Raw genomic sequence first — 17,897 nt, forward strand, 5'->3', positions numbered from 1 at the left:
GCCTCCCTAACAACAGTATTGTGCCAGCAACATGTCAAAGCTAATCTCACAAAACCTGAGATATGTTTACATGTTGTATGGCACCTCTATGTTACATGGTATAGATTTTTAGTTTTGTTTTGGGGTTTTTTAAGAAGAAGAAGAATCAGCCAAATGATCAAGGATGGCCAATTACACCGAAGGCTCGTGCTTTCATATTAGAGAAAAACCCCAAACTCCGTGAGGACGATCGACCGACTGACCACGCAAGCACATCTGTTGAGGTAACTGCTATCTAAGGGATAAATGAGTTTTGGCTGGCTGAGCACAGGCCGTGTTCAAAAGCGAACCCTAGCCCCCCTTTACACTCTGGGCACCCCGGTTTAATCAGCAGGGGCAGATATTCTCCTTAAGCAACCCGAGAAATGGTCGGCTTTTAATTCAGTTTAGTAGGCAGGCACATGTTTGCCATAACTGTTGATCAGAAACGTTTCCTCTACAGTGTGGCAAGTGCCTGTTTAGGAACAAAAACCCTGATCTCCTCCAGTGTGTCATGTGGCTCTAGGGCTAGTTTTGGGACAGGGCCTTAAAAAATGAAATAAAATAAAATAAAATAAAACAAAAAATAAAAATTGCGTCTCGACTGAACTCCCTCCTCCTGATGTGCAAATTGCAGGATTCTCTTAATTAAAGACTCCAAGTAGAAACACTGGACATTTAGCGTTGTCTTTATATCATTTTCCTATACACAGTGCACACACACTCTTATACAAACTCCCACCCATACACAAACACAGCTCAGAGCACTTTTTTCTGCACGGCTGCACTGTAATGCACTGCATTAATCCAACGTCAGTCCACTAGTGTCTTTGCAGTAGGGACAATATGCACCAAAATAAACGCTTGCCTCTGCAGCTGTCTAAATATGGATTGCCAAGTACAGTACGTATTGAGTTTTAGAGACTATTTTGTGTCTGTGTGAGCGCGTGCGTGTGTGTGAGCAAACACACCAGCATCATACACACACATATTACAAACATATGATGACCTTCACAAGTCTGTGGGTGTGAGCTTCTGATTGTTGCTCTCAGTCTAAAACAGATCTTGAGCAGGATATTTCAAAGACTTGTTTCTTTTTTCCCGTCTTAATCGAACTTTCCAGACACGTTCCGATACTTTCCTGCCGCGCACATGCCGAAAACCGCGATACCTCCCGCTTCATCTCACTTCCTCTACCCTAACCTACTAACTGAAACTCCTCTCGCTCTCACATTTGTCCCTTGCTCTGTGATTTAATGGCACATCTGCTCCCACGTTACTTAACAACCTCTTTACCTTTCACAAAGTGCTTCTGCTACTTTCTGCCTTTGTCTTTAAAAAAAGAAAGAAAAAAATCTAAGAGCATACAGTACTTTGTAAATAAACACACAACATCATCATTTTTTTGTTGTTTTTTTTTGTTGGCTGTATGATGAGAGTGACAGGTGTGTTAAGTGCTTTGAAACATCCTGACCCTCTCAGAGCTAACGTGGAGATTCTCTCGCTTCCCCTCACGCGACCTTTCAGGATTTGTAAAGAAAAATTAAAGTGATTCATTAAATAAAACTCAAACAAAACCGCTAGGATCGTATGCGAAGACTCCGTTCGAGTGCAAACACGCTGGGTTCACCAACCCAGTGTGTTTGCATTTGCTTAAGGTTAGGGGCATCGCATATTGATACATGAACATTGACCCACCTAGGCGCGATCGATTGATTATTAAAAAGGACCCCTGATTAAGGTTTTAAAAAAAATCTTGAAAAAAAATGTAAAACCTATGTGGTGAGATGGGAGATGAGGGGTTAAAGAAGAAAAAAAGTCAAATGAAAAACACTAACATGAAATGAAAGCAAAGACTCCACTGTCTACAAACTGAGCAGAGTAAGTGTTGTTCCCTCACAACTGTGTGCAGCACACGGGCATCGACACGATGACCTCAGGTTCCGGTCAACCACAGGCCCGGATGACACAGTGACAATCAGATCATATTAACTTCTGGTCTGATTTAGCAAGTGAAAATTTTTAATGATTTACCCGCAAATCCTTCATTATTACCAGAGGCGAATCCAGGCAGCCTTACTGCCCGAGTACACAGGTAACATCACTGTCACAGAGTGCGACTGTGAACCACCCATATGGAAAAGAAATAGTAAAAACTTATATGTGATTACTCATGAAAGTGGCCACTTTCTCATTACTTTCATACATTGTTTTAGTAAGTATCCAAAACATACAAGTTTCATTATATAATTTTTCAAGGGATCTTATATCCGTTTTCACTCTTATATGCTTTTCATACAAGTTTCACACAAGACAGATACAAACTTTATATATATCTTTTCCATATGGGCAATCAGGGTGGAAATTTCAGCGTAATGTGTCGCCGGCCAAGCAGAGCCATCGAATGTCGCGCCCGTGTGCCACAGAGCAACCGATAAACATTCAACGCACAGGTCAGAAATCCCTCACCAGAAATCTTCTCATGAAAATCACCAAAACTGCACAGATTGCTCATGTGATAATTAATCAATCTATTAAAAAAAAAACATAAAGGTGTTAAACTACATGGACTTAATGTAAGGTGTAGGGTAAGGTTACCGCTACAGTACAGGATGTGAACTAAAAAGAAACAAAAAAACAAAACCACGACGAATGAACCTTCACCGTGGACATTTATGGGGTTTTTGTAGAATCTTTTTAGCTGTGTTTATTTTTTATTTCATGGTTGTTAACAGTCCTGCTAGCCTTCACTTGCCAATATTTGACCTTCCTTCAATGCTGATTTTCACCTCATGAGGGATGAAGGAAGGTTTGGGAAGGGTCAAAGGTGGTTCCTCCTCTGATTTTTCTACTTTTCGACCCTCGGGCGCAGACCATCTGCGCTTCCTGCTTCCCGATGGCTTAGTAGAGCCAGCTTCTGTACTGCCGACAACCTGACCTTTGGAAACTCTTTCCCCAAACACGAGATCCCCGTTTTCCACACCGGAGATCCCTCTACCTCCATTTCCACTCTCCCCACTCCCTCGCTGGCTGATGCCATTCTCCCGCTCTCTGTGCCTGGGACCTCCTCCACTGCAGCTCTGAGGAGCGTCCGACACAGCTCTAGGGGGTTTGAGGTGTCCGTGGCTGGAGGGGACAGAGGCGTGGGCGGCCGGCTCCAGGGGTTGAGTCTTCTTCAGAGATCCGTTCCTCAGGTTCTTGAGCGTGAGTGAAATACAAACATCGCCTACAGAAAGCTTGGTACAAGGCAGCTCCAGAAGCTGGGTGGTCCGGTCCGGGCAGCATGAAGACCAGCCTTGGCCAAAGACGAAGAAGGGGTATTCCAACAAGACCTCCACGCTCACCTAAAGAGAATTGGGGACAAACGAATGAATACCTTATTTACATTATATACTGTTGTTTCACAAAAAAATCCACTTTGATCTTTTGATTTTGTTAAACTAAACAATCTCACGTAGAGCCGAAAGCTGTAATGTTTAAAGCTCCTTCAGGAAATTAGATCGGAATATGGGGAATTTTTTCTTTGTGAATCTCAGGTCCAAAAATCAAGGCATGAACTAAACCATGGTTTTAACATGTTAATTATGAAAGTTCATGACTTTAACATTATTTTCCACTCAGTTTTGGAGCTTCGATAAGAACGCAGTGTCTAAAAAAGGATAACGAGAAAAAAGAAGAAAGAAGAAGAAATACAGGAAATTGAATGTAACCCAGTTCCCAGACTAGCCCAGCAGCACGACAGCAGCCAGTGTCCTGAATTTTATTTGAGAAAAGCTTTAAAGGAAAACCTGCCATGCCTCCGTTTGGCCATTTTCTAAACTGAAATCTGAAATTCTGCGGCCTCCTGTTGACACCATGTCCTATAACACTGACCCTGTTAAGTACACATTATTAAAAAAACATGGAGAAAATCTGCTGCATATTACTTTACTGTTTGTGAACCTTTTTGTCATGACGAATACTGAAAACACTACACTGCTATACTACTAATACTGGTGTCAGCTTGAGACCTGAAACTCTCATCTGAAAAAGGACGTTTTCACAGAACTCTGAGGTCCACACCAGGATTCAGTAGCTTGTAGAAACACTTTTAGCAGCAATAACTTGTTCTCTGTACAACTTTCAGAGTCTCTCACATTATTGTGAGAAACTTCCAAAACTTCTACTTTCATAGAGGTGCTCACACTTGCTGATCATCAGTTAATCAAGAGTGTTTGATTAGCAGCACATGGCTGCTATTCAATGCTCTTAGTAAGGCAGTAAGAAGCAGTAAGGGTATCCAGCTGCTCCTGTCTTCTAAGACTTTAAGTTAGAAAGAAATACAAACGTTTTCTGTTAGTGTTCTGCAAAGTCAAAAAGATATTTATGCAATAATTGTGATTTTTCTTTCACTTCTGATTTAAACTGTGGACTTAAAGCCCTGACTGGGTCTGTATTAGTGTTTGAATGTATAAAAAGAATGAATGGATGACAAAAAGAGATCGGCTGCAGGCTCAGGAGAAGGAAAATAAACATCAGAAACATCCGAAAGAAGGCAAAGCCAGGGATAGGATACCGTAAAAGAGCGAGATGATGGAAGTGGAGGAAGCTTCTAAGATGGGGATGAAAAGACAAGTTTAAAAAGAGAGAGTAGGTTGGACAAGAAGAAGAGGGAGGAAATGAAAAGAGAGCTATGTCAAGAAGGATACAAGCGAAAGACGTGACAAGTACCAAATCTCAAATCTTACGTCAGGCAACACTTTCCCCTCCTGTATTATATAACTTTTGACTTCTTGGAGTAAGTTCTCTGAGTGTGGACTCAAAGCTATAACCGCCGCTCAGGAAAAAAGTAAGAGGAACCATTGAAGGAGCACAAGAGAGAAAGAGAAGTCTTTGAAAGATGGTCAGCTTTTGTGGGGTACGACATCAAAGAGCAGCTGGGGGCGAGAGAGATGGTTAGAGATGTGTTGTGTGGGTGGACGAGTCGCAGCATGGACAGATGAAAAAGATTAACTGGCTTCAACGCACATCCTCAAAGACAGGGCGAAGGCTGCATGAGTGTACGTGAGCGCAAGTGTTCCTATAAAAACCCGAAAGATAAACTGTGGCATAATATCGGATATTAAGAGATTGCTGCAATTCACATTTAAATGTAAATGTATTTATACAGCTTCAAATCGCAACAAGGGTTGCCTCAAGGCACATATTATACTATAAGGTAAAGACTCTACAATAATATAGAGGAAACCCCAACAATCAATAATCAATGTTAATGAGAGATTCAAGTATGTTTGTATTTAACTGTGGCAGAGTAGAAAAGAAAAGAAGTAAACAAATGTCCCAAAAAAGGACAATTTAACCACTAAAAAAATGTAAAAAATAAAAAAAGACCACCAACATGTCATCTCGGGGTCTGCAGGTAACTATTAGCGTCAAATTGCACATGACTGATCGGAAAGAGATAAAAGAAAAAAGAGAACTTTAGTGGAAGGGGAAAAACATCAGAGCCAAACATCTGCCTATTAATGAATGAAGATATGAAGATAACATAAAGTCACCTTTACCAAAGTTCAAGTTAACCCACAGTTGAATATTTCTGCACAGGATAACGATCTAATGCACAGGAGCAAATCTACCAAGCACTGGTGGCAAAAGAAGAAATGAAGGCTTAAGGAAAGGCTTCGTCAAAGCCCAGACATCAATCCGACTGAAATGAGGTGGAAGGCTTTAAAATAGACAGTACATAAAGAAAACCTACAAACACCTAGCAACTGAAGGATGACCAGAAGAGAGGTCAAAAACATCAGCAAGAAAATGTCAAAGACTGATGGACAAATGTACAAAAGAAGAGTGAAAAAGTTAATCTTGCTAAAAGTAGCATCAGTAAGTCAAGGATGTACTTTTCCTACAGAAGAACTTTACAACAGCTGGTACTTTGGTAGAATAAATTACAGAAAGCTCTATTTCTTTGCTAATTCAAATGTATAAATCAGCACTTTAAATATGCAAAGCATTACATGTAGCAATATATCAACACATTTACATGGCTTTAATTAACTAAGACAACCTGACAACCAGTCCTCAATACCTTGAAAACTTTAAACATTTGTGGAAGACGATGATACACATAGAAGCCTTATTATAGATTATTTTTAAGCTCACAGAACTTAAAAATAAAACCAGAACTGGACTGTTTAGCCAGATACTAGATTAGTCACATACTAGATTTAGGTGTGCTGGTACCTCGGTCCCACCTGGAAAATGCCAAAGGACCGAGTAACTTTTTATTTACATGTTTGTGTGCATGAATGAGATAAATCAAACTTTGACAACCTCATGCAAACAGAGCTCTGTAAAGATCGTGAAACCACATGTGAACATTTTGAGAAATTATTAAATCACATTATTACAAACATTAAAACAATGTATGCAAAGGGGAAACAAATATCCTAGCTGTGTGAGAAGGTAAACACAAATAAACTTTAAGCAGCACATTAAATTTAAGACCATAAATGGACTGCTACTTACTACCACTACTCGCACTTTTCTGCTGCTAAAGAGCGAACACTCAAAGTGATTTTAAACTGTAAGTCGCATTTACTCATTCGCACACATTCACACAGCAGTGTAATTTTTTATTCCTTCGAGCACTTTTTACCTCTCAAGCACCCACTCGCACATCAGTAAACACATCAGGGTCAGTGTCTTGGGAAAGACTGAAGGAACGGGGAACCTTTCGATTAGCAAATGACCTGCTCTACCTCTATCTTGTTTGTTTAATTCCTTTGCAAAAAAAGGCGAACACATCACAGTTTCATGGTGAGGTTACGTGCTAGAGCAGTGAATTTTAAGAATCTTGTTGTTAGTCAGAGGAGACTTCATGCTAAGCTAACCAGCAGCTAAAGTTTGTAAGATAAGACGATGCTATTGCTTAGCAAGAAAGCAAATAAGCTAGTTTCTCAAAATTGTAAAAACACCCCTGTACGTGATAAACTGATTAAGGAAACGTGTGATTGCGATACTGGACTCCTGAATCTGCGATGTCTGTTAAATGTTTCAGATTTTTTCCCTCACCTGTGTACGGTGTTCACCAACGGAGAACTGAACCACAGCAAAGTTGGGCGAGGTGTGGCTCCCCTCAATGCGCTCCACTGTGGACGAGTCTATCTTCAACTCGCTGCTGATCTCAGCACTCTGGATGAAGTCCTCTGTCTTCAGATCCTCCACACGTTTCAGCTCGCCATCAGCCAACTGGATGATGGAACCTTTGATGAAATATGGGGGGAGCGAGGGAGGCAGCACCGTACTAGAGGGGGGATGTGCGGCGGAGGTCGCCACCAGCCCTGGTGGAGCAGGAACAATGGGGAGATGAAGCTGGGCTTGGACCACTGCACCTGGGGCATCCTGGTGAAATGAGCCAGTGTGGGTCTCCAGAGTTTCTCCTTTGGGGGCGGTGGCGGCAATGTACGTATGTGGGAGTGTAGTAGGAAAAGGTGCAGCTTGGGTAGATGATGTAACATGGGAGGTTACAGGCTCCAATGTTGTGACTCCACCTCCACTGACAGGGATGATGACCGGTTGGGGGCCTGGAATGAGTAAGTGTTGCTGTAGGCTGGTGTGGTAGCTGCTACCACTGCCTCCTGCAATATAGCCGATAATAGGTTGCTGAGGGTAGATACTGGTGGAAGAGAGCCCCATTGAGAGTGGCTCTGTGGCGTTGTGGGTGGTCTGGATGACGGTCTGGGGTGGCAGTGTGCTGACAGCAGCTTTCAGGCTGTCTACACTTAGTGGGGGTGGAAATGTGAAAGAGGAGGTGGTGCTGGATAAGGATGGAGCACGACTGACAGGCTTGCCCATGATGTTGCCACTTTTCTCCAGGTGTGCAGGGGCTGAAGTTGTCACCTTCTCAGGGCTGGCTCTGGGTGGTACCAGCTGGTGGTCCCCATGGCTGTTGGGCATTAACATGACAGAGGTTCTCAGCCCTGATGGATCATGCGGAGAGTAGTCTGTTGGCAGAACCATCTGTCGAGCCTCATAGGAAGACAAAGAGGATGTGGCATCCCGTGATTTGCTCCCTGACTTGGAGATGTTAGACTCGAGTGGCGCGGCATACCGCCGGCCCCTTTCCAGCTCTCCATTGTGGAGCTCTCTGGGTCTCTGAGAGCCACCTTGCTCTTTTCTGGTGGGTCCATCCGTATACTGCACCACCACCTGAGACATGCTGTGTCCCAAAGTATGGTGAGGGTACATTGAGTGGGGCGAAAGGTGAGTGCCTCCTTGGTGATGGGATGATGGCACAGTCCGTGGGGATGTTGATATTTGAACATGGTGAGGGACAGGGTCTGTAGAAGGAGGAGGCATGGAGGTACGTCCTGTGGATGCTCGCTGCTGGTCCTGCTTGGAGGCCTGTGAAGGAGCAGAGGCCGTCTCTGTGTGTGAGGGTCTCTGTGCAGCCGAGGAAGAGGAGGACAGGGGGGGAGGAGGTGGAGGAGGAAGCAATTGAGAGGGGATGTAACTGTATGGGGCAGTGTAAGGTGAGGCTATAAACTGCATATTGTGAGGCAGATGGGTGTAATGGACAGCTCCTCCAACTGTGGTCTGTGGCAGGTGGGATGTGTACACTGTAGGAAGAGATGAGACCACCCTCAGTGAGGAGGCAGAGGTCAAAGAGTCTGATATGGAGGAGGGAGATTTATACTGCGATCCGTCAGAGTGACTGGAGCTACGGTGCGCACCCACACTGCTCTCGTTCCCACCAGCCACACTGGCGAGCCAGGTCATGTTTTCTGAGCGCTGGCTCTCAGTGGCAGGTGGCATGATAGGTGAGCGATTTTCAGATGGTAGCGTGCTAGAGAGGATTTCCCTCTTCTTTGGGGGCAGACATTCATTACTGCGCTCCTGGTTGGACTTCATGCTGATTTCACCTCACGCCCCTCAACTATACTTGCGTTATCCTTCCTCGAGTTTTGGACTACAGCTTTCTTTTTTTCCCTTGTTTTGCTTCCTCGTTCTTTCACTTTCGTTGTCGCTTTTGTTCGCTTTCTCACTTTTTGATGTCCGGTCCTTTATTTCACATTAATTAGCCACAAAATGAAACTTCCCCAATCTTGTCTCTTTTCCCTCTCTATCCACTTCACCCAAGGCCTTTTCTTGACAAAAAAAATCCAGGCCCTAACAAGCAGGTGAGGAAGGATTAAAGATGGGGATGACGATATGGAGGGTTGGTTAAAAGGGGAGGGGGAAGGGCGGTCCGTTCCGTCCGGGGATCTTTAGCGACTGATGGGTGAGCTCAGCGTGGAGGTGGAGAGCGTCACAACGTCAAACCTGCCGCTGTCGCAGAGGACGATGGGGGGCCGAGTGCGTCGCACTTCATGAGGAATCATCTCCTTGTGAAAGAAAGTCTGCCCGCACGCAGCACAATCCTGTGGAAGAGAGAGGAAAAAATAGATGGTTAGAAAAGGTGTGGCTCGTTAACTGATGAATAGGAGAATACTTTATAATTCTTATTCTGTGCTTTTTTTTCAGCAAGACTGCAACTATAATGACAGAGCCATTTTCAAAATCCCTTCTAGTGAATGCAGCGCATCTACAGACCTATAAAGACAGACAGGTTAATAATGTGTCTGAGCAAAACAACTTCTGCAACAACAAATTTAACAATGGAACAACACTTTAGCACCAACAAATCCATAAAAGGACAACGTTTTGAACTACGAAGAATAAGCCAGCAGGACATTCGGGAGGTCAAGTAACAGCTCTAAAAAGGTGACAAAGATGAGAATTAGGAGGCTAACAAATACAAAAAGCCCACTGCAACAAGCGTGACCTGTAGATTGTGTGGATATGGAGGTGTTTTATGTAACAATGTGAATAACAGCAACACAGGTCAGTCATGGGTAACTGCAATTTCAAGAAAAGAGACCCTGCTAATATAAAAATGACCACTCCAAGCAACAATAACCAGGCACTTTCAGTAAATGACTAATAATAAGAGTTTGATTACAAGCCTGTGTGTATACCATAAATGAGTGTACCACATGTGTGTGCCTGTGCCTGTGTGTGCCATCTGTTTGCGAGCATCCCCTACTGTGAAAGATGGGAAGCTCAGTGTGAAACTCATAAATAATGTAGAGGAATTTCAAGCACATACATCCCCAACACACACACACACACACACACACACACACACAACACCGAGCATGAACCGCTTGCTTACTCAAACACTGACACCTGTGTATATTCAATTATGCTGACACGTGTTTTTTTTCTTGAAGCACAGCACAACTTCACATACAGACACACACACAGACACGCACACGCACAGGTAGCTCACATATCGTTCACTAACACACTGCTGCACGGCTCACCAATTTATTTGTTCTTTGTAGAGTCAGTGAGTTTGTACCGTCCCTGGTTTCTGTGACCGCCTGCACAGTTACACATTTAGAAAACTGTCCATTTCTGCAGTAAAACAGCAAATTATATCAACGCCTAAGTGATGCTACAGACTGAAAAAAGCCTTGTGATGGACTGAGAGTCTGTCCGGAGCGTAGCCTGTCTTTGGCCCTATGACAGTTGGGACAGGTTGTGGCACCAAACAATCCCCTAACTGGAAATGCAGTTAAGAAAATGGATGGACTTGACAAAATAAAAGTAAAGGTTTTCACTATTTTTGCCCAATAAGGAACCAGATGATTAACATCTGAAAATACTTTTCTTTTTCTAAAAGCGTCTTTAATGAAGAAGATGGATGGAAGATGTGGACCATCCATCCATTCACTAAAACGTATCAAACGGGACTGAGGAAACTGATTAAAAACAGGTTACAGCTGCATTTATTTAGCTGGTTTGGCAATATCATCAAATAAAATACAATACTGCATTAAATTTTAACAGTTAGTGGTTCTCAATTTGAGTCCTACTCTAAAGTTACTAAAAAAAACCCAAAAATGTAGTTTTTCAACCAAACTTTGGAGGCTTCCACTGCCTTCTTAGCTAATTCCCCCACACACAGTATGTGTGTAAATGTGTGTTCTCTAGAGCGAGGGACATCATGCAGCTCAAGCAGATTCCTGTAATTTAAGACGTGTTGTAATGCTACTACAACACAGCTGCAGAAACAGGCGTAGGAGTAAACACACATGCATATTCACATTTCCACGGAGCACACAGCAGCCTTTGTTTCATGGTACACAGCGCACACTCGCTTATTCAAGTATATACTTTATCTGTTTAATCGAGCCGGCATGATTCAGATGTGTGCTGAGAGGGAATGTTGATCGCTGAGCTTTTAGCCCTGAGATGCACTCTCTGTATCTCCCTCTTTGTCTCCTCTCTGTCACTCCACCTCCACTTGACTCTCTTGCCTCAGCCTGTCCACCTCTCCTACTACATAACCATTCTCAATTATCATTCTTCCATTTAATGGTTTTATGCTCCCTATTTTCTACATTAGTATTCACTTGTACACTCTTGGAATCCTTTTGCAACAAATCTTTGACATGTCTCTTCAGCAAACCTAACCTCAGTCACGCTGTTTAGTCACAAAATACAAAAACAGAGACAATAATGCACATCAATCCAATAGCTGACCTCACCTCAGTCTTAAAGAGTTTGTATACACCGTGCAATACTATTTTTATTTATCTTATTTTACTGTTCATGTGTAATAGTCAGTTGCCCTATAATCTTAACCTCATTCTGTCTTTATTGTGATGTTTTTGGTGGTTTTTCTTCCCTTCTGTACTCATAACTTCATTCAGCAATGCATCTGTGATGTACTGACTGACTGACAATAAAGGAATCCGAATCTACTACGTAAAAACAACTCAACAAGCTCTTGCTCAACTTAAGACTCTAAGGTAAAGGGAACGTTATATGCCTGAGTGTTCAAAGATGAGAGACATTTCATATCAGCTGTCACCTCAAACACGGACAATGTCGGTACATGCAGCTCAGATCTGCTCATGCTGCTGTCTGTGGCAGCATCAATTTGTCACAACTGATTCAGACACATGAAAATGGTTGTACTCCAAGAGAAATCTTATATGTGCAACATAAAATAATAGTTAACCTTAGACAAAAATCAGGTAAACAAGTCATGACAACAATAGCATAGCAGCTACTGAACAACTTCTGCTGGAAAAGTGTACTATCATGTCACATTAAAGGTAATGTGGGAAATTATAAAGCATTTAAATATACAAATATAACTAGAAATCACAGCTGTGCTGCGGGAGCAGAGACACCAATGCTAACTTCATAATCCTCCCGGTTGCTTCCATTTTATCCTGCAGTGTTACTAAGAGCCAGAAAGAAGTGTTCATAGTGGAAAAGAGAAAGAAAAAGAACTCAAAGTAGAACAAAAGAGTAATTCCCACTGTAAATCCCCTTCTCGCATCCACTGTGGGAAACTTTGGTATCTTAAAGAAAGAAAAAAGAAAACAGCATGGCTACAACAACAGTTAATGAGGGAAGAGACCGAGGAAGGTCGAGAAAGGGATAAACAGAGGCAGGGAGGTGAGAAAGACTGGAGAGCAGAGGGTATGAGAGTGAGGAAAAGCTTAAGATGCATGGGAGACGTGGAGAGGGATCGAGAGAGCAGGCTCAGCTGACCTACATTGCACAAAGAGAGGACTGCTTCACTGAAAGTGACACTCAAACACACATTCGCTGAAAAGCTAAGTCACCTGAATCTTGCTGAGCTTGCAGTGTGTACGTGCAGGACTGTGCGCTGTGGTGTGGGTGTGTGTAGATATCAGATGACCTGTAACCCAAGCTGCCTGTCCTCCATGTGCTTGAGCCTTTTTTTTCTCTATACACACACTCACAAACACGCTTCTCCACCTTACCAAAACCTGTGTGCAGGTCAGCAAATACTGGCATTTTTCACTCACTGCAGGTTCATATATGCCACCTTTCTCTCACAGTTGCTACTTCAGAGGACACAGTACTCATGAACATTAATCTCCTGGAGACTTACCCTCACCTTAAAAGGCAATCTATAATTTATAAACACTTTATGTTTTACTCTCACAGTAATGGAGTGCATTGTGGTTATGGCGCCACAACAGAAGTCATAAGGCCACCCACAACTATGACTGTTTAATACAACAATTACAAAATATTTACTTAAACACTGGACTGGACTGTCATACTGTATCTCTAACAAATCGATATCCTTCCAAACTATCGCTGAAAAACTGGCATATTAAATACAAAAAAAGTCTCTTTTTAGCATTAAAGTTGAGCTGTTGTCTTTAACTTAGTGGCATATATAGTACCGGTACACTGAAAAAGCTGCCAATTTTCATCTACACATACTACATTGCTTCACTGTGGGTGGATGCCCAAACTAGAAAATCTGACATATGCTTTATGACTTCCATTTCCCCCCTTTTTGTTGCTTACTTGGATTTTTCCACCACACATGTATGTCAAAGACCCCAAAATGCAGGGCTTTAAGAACTCTGAAAGGTTCTAGTTCCTGCAATGCAGACATCAACAGAGATGACTTATTTTTAAGAGTTATAACAGCTATGAAAAAGTTCCAGTGGCCAGAATCCACCTAAAAAAAGAGAGAAAGAAAAATCTGCAGCTACAAAAAGAACAAGGAGTCCTGTGACAGACTGCATGGTCCCCACAGAGCACTGATCTCAGCATTACAAAGTCAGTCCTGGATTACACAAAGAGATGGGAAAACAATGAAACAACTCAAATTCATAGAAGAACTTCTGGAGAGTCTCTCAGTTGTTTTGGAGGACCTAACCCTACAATGACAAATTATATGCAAAACTATGTACAAACTGATGAGGAAGTTCTTTAAAAATCTACAAATAGAGTGAATGATAATTTTAAAAGCTGCTCACTCAAATCTTTGCATGCATCTGTCAAACAGGCCTCTATAATATACTAAATATGTTGAATGCTGATGTTATCTTTCCAATACATCCATTATTACAGTTTCTAGTTGTAGTTGTCACTTTCGATCTGTAACTGCTTTCAAGTTGGGAAAATTCCCATGTTTGTTGAGTTCTAAAACCACTGGATCCCTTATCAAACATTTACATTCTCTATTTGGTGAGTTATATCAAACATCTGCAGAATGCAGTTCGCTAATGACCCAAATATATGATCTTGTTAAATAACAGTGACTTGTAGTGACTACAGAATAAACACAATCCAATTAAACTCCCATCAAAGCAAGAAAAACCCATTATACTTTGCATCTCTACCCAGGAGCACTGTAATAAGCATATTGGCTTATTAAGTCAACATACAGCAGACACGTTGTGGACATCTAGACACAGAAATTCTGGTGAGGCTCCACGATCAGTGTTTGCTACAGTGCATCTGTTTGCATTACAATTTTTGAAAACATTCCAATTTATCATTAAATTTCAGAATATGATGTATGACATACAAAAAAATGAAACTTTGTGTCGATCTGGAAACAAGTCAATATGCAAAGGAATAAAAACAAATATATCAGTAGTGTATAAACTGAGCATTGGTAAACAAGCAAAACTAAACTACAAATGATCTTCCAAAAAAGTTGAGATGCTGTTTAAATAATGAATTTGAAGCCAGAAGCAAGTTTGAAAAGGGTTAGTGGAGGAGTAAAAAGACAAAAAAAAAGCATAATATTAAAAAGCACCTAGAGCTATGGAAACAGGTCAATTACATAAAACATCCAGAGAACCTGACATTCAGAGTTAAAGATGGGGGAGGTGTTTACCCACTCTGGAAAGGTGTCAAATATTTCAGCAATTTAAAAAAATTATGTCTTTTAATTTGACAATCATCCCTGAGAAATCTTTGCATGCAAGGGATGAGGCCAAAAGCACAAGATTCTGTAGTGGTATTTCCTGTCAGTTGTGAACCAGTCCTAGTCGACACATTTCATCGTCGTATCCACAAATGCCAGCTCAAGCTCTACCATAAAAAGAAAAAAATATTTATATAAACAAGATCCAGAAATGCGGCTGCACTTTCTGAGCAGCTGCGGTTTAGATGGTACAGCGGGCTGGCCACTAATCATACGCTCCTGCACAAGCCCAAGTGTCTTGGACAAGACACTGAGTCCCAAGATGCTGAAAATGGCAGGCCAGCATGGCATCTCTGCTTCTACAGAGTGAGTGAAATACAACGTATAGAACGATTAAAAGGTGACGAGATTTGCAGGATAAGGAGCCTAATGCAGTCTCAGGAGGCAGATTCATTTAAACAGAAAATGCACCTTTTATTAGGCGGTTAGAAAGTCCATGCAAAAATCCAACCGATGACCAAAAACTTGCAGACGGCACACAAGATAGGTAATAGACACTGTGACAAAGGACAACGGGAAGACATGATTATTTATACACACAGAGACACACTAAGGGGTAATCGGGGAAACAGGAAATGCCTGGGTAGCAAGACACAGCAGAAAACAATCAAGACAACAAGACAAGCAATGTCAAACTACACAAAACACAGAAGACATACAGCTATCTACAAAATGTAAAACAGGACAAAGGAGACTAACATACTAAAGTTTGACGTGGAAAGACATATGAGAGAAAGCTGGGACAACAACCTAAATAAAGAACTTTACAACTTTAACATCTTTTGGAAACTATAAGGAAAATGACCTCAGAGAAGAGGGGTGATCTGACTTGTTATCAGCACACAGTTCAAATAGGGAAGCATGGCAGGGGCCATTTGTGAAGAACCACTAATACTGAGAAATATTTGAGATTTCAAAGCAACACAGACTGCCATCCAGATGAAATCTTTTTCAGGAAGATAATGCCAAACCACATTTTGCACATATACCAACATACTGGCTCTATGGTAAGAGTGCTGCTTCTAAACAACTCCCTTTGGTTCACCCTTATGAAAGGAAATAGACAAAAGAGTAAACTGCTGCGCAGCTGAAATCCTATAAAGAATGGGTAAATATTACAGCAACTGGTTGCTAAACACTTATAGTATTGTTAAAAAAGGGTGATGCAACACAGTGGTGAATGTGACATTATCCTAACATTTTCAAAATGTTATTCAGACATCAAATGTTAAATGAGCAAGTGTTTTTCTAATAAACACATTTCTCATTTCAAGATATTTTTATGAAATAACAGTTTAAATGAATGCAAATCATCTCACTCGGGTTTTGTTTACATTTTACATGCTATTGCAACTTTTTTTTATGCAAATGCTGCTGCACATAATGTATATGCCTTTCAGTGTGTGTGTGGGTGCATGATTGCCCAGTCATAATCATAATCATGATCAAAGGGATAAGTCCAACGTGATGTGTTATCTCACAGCTAAATATAGTTCAACTAGAAAGTAGAGTGTTGCTACAGGCTTATACTTCACTGTCTGTCTCTCCTTCTCTTATTTCTTGATCTAAGCTTCTCTGCAGCTTTTTGTTGACGTAGTTTTGCATTCATCTGTGTGAGTGTGTGTTTGCAAGCACGGCGCTGCCTATGTGTGTGCGTGTGCGTGTGCACATTAGAAGAACCCTTGCCAGACTGGGAACTTTGACAAGGCTGCCACTTTATTCACTGTCATCCTCCGCTCGTAATTGCACACAAACAACAACAAACAACACACATATAGGAGTACGGACAGATAGTGAGAGAGTGATGGAGGATCTGCCAATGACAGATGGGCACAGAGTTAGAGAAGCTCAAGGGGGGCCGAGAAAGAGAGTAGCAAGGCGGAGAGAAACTGAGAAAGAGGGAGAGTGGTTAAGAGTTACACAAACAAAGGGAGATAGAGATGGAGAGAAATAAATGACTGTGAGAAAGAGAGAGAGTCTTGTTCAGAAAACAAACACTTAGGCAGTGTTGCATGACTTGCACTTTCTCACCCCTCGGCAGCCCTGAGCTTGGTTGGATGGTTGGGTGGATGGAGGCTGGGGTAGGGAGGAGGGAGAGGGGGCAGACACACAGACGGGCAGGCAGGGAGAGCCAATGGAAGGAGAAGAATGAGAAAAATGTGAGAAGAGAAGAGAAGAGAAGAGAAGAGAAGAGAAGAGAAGAGAAGAGAAGAGAAGAGAAGAGAAGAGAAGAGAAGAGCTTCAGGAGAACGGACGAATGCAAGAAACAAGCAACGACGTTTGTAGGATAAACTAGGGCAGTACGCATTTACAAAAGGCATACTGTGAGACAACACCACAAGCATTTGAGACACACACAGGCTGACTCTGCTGCTCCCATACACACTTCATTCAGAGCGAGCGCAAAACTGTGTGAAGTGTACTTACCAGGGTAGCAGGAGTAGCCCACTTCTGCAGCATGCTTTCTCTCCCCCTCTCATTCCTTTGCTCCCTTAACTGCTCCCTTCTCCTGCTCTGCTGTGTCCCTTGTAAAGCACCCCGAGTCTCTCTCTCCCTCTCTCACGCTCTCTCTCTCTCAGGCGGTAAATCCCAAGCAGTGTACTTGTGCTACAAACTGCTATCTGCCTTTCTCCCCCCCCCCTCCCCCCAAACAGACACCACAGACACACACACACACAGAGCCAGCAACCTTCTACTAAATCTGGCAGGCAGGAAGCTCCCTCACTACCACTGAAATACAGCACTCAGGTGATCTCTCTCACACACACACACACACTCGCACAAACGTACACACAAAACTGGTAGCACACACTAGCACACGCCCACAGGGAGGGAGTCCCGCATGCAGAGCTCCAACGTGTATTATGCAAGGGGCTGAATGCGAGCCAGAGCTCTCACACTGTCTGCCCCACACACACACACACACACACACACACACACACACACAAACGCAAGCACACACAGGGCCCCTCCCACAGTTCGCTCGTCCAACTTCATCAGGTATTCATTCAAAAAACACACACATGCCAGCTGGCTGCACGCCCAGAGACCGCTTACAAGCAGAGAAAGAGAA

The 17,897-nt window shown here is 42.4% G+C and overlaps 1 protein-coding gene across 2 annotated transcripts in view; it reads right to left on the reverse strand.

Annotated features, from left to right (window-relative positions):
- Positions 1-2,539: 2,539 nt before the first annotated feature.
- Positions 2,540-17,897, reverse strand: part of atxn1a (ataxin 1a) — a 102,379-nt gene continuing 87,021 nt past the window's right edge. Inside the window, exons 1-3 of one of the 2 annotated variants that reach the window (XM_026157051.2) lie at positions 17,252-17,379; positions 7,072-9,419; positions 2,540-3,362 (exon numbers count right to left, since the gene is read on the reverse strand). In XM_026157051.2, coding sequence (XP_026012836.1) covers positions 2,766-3,362; positions 7,072-8,910 — 2,436 coding nt within the window. In that variant the 5' untranslated portion in view covers positions 8,911-9,419; positions 17,252-17,379 and the 3' untranslated portion in view covers positions 2,540-2,765. Of the gene's footprint in view, positions 3,363-7,071; positions 9,420-17,251; positions 17,380-17,897 lie in introns of those variants that run through there. The other variant, XM_026157048.2, reaches the window with a different exon arrangement.

The sequence above is a fragment of the Astatotilapia calliptera genome, chromosome 22 (assembly GCF_964374335.1).
Source record: "Astatotilapia calliptera chromosome 22, fAstCal68.1, whole genome shotgun sequence".
NCBI classification, from domain to species: domain Eukaryota; kingdom Metazoa; phylum Chordata; class Actinopteri; order Cichliformes; family Cichlidae; genus Astatotilapia; species Astatotilapia calliptera.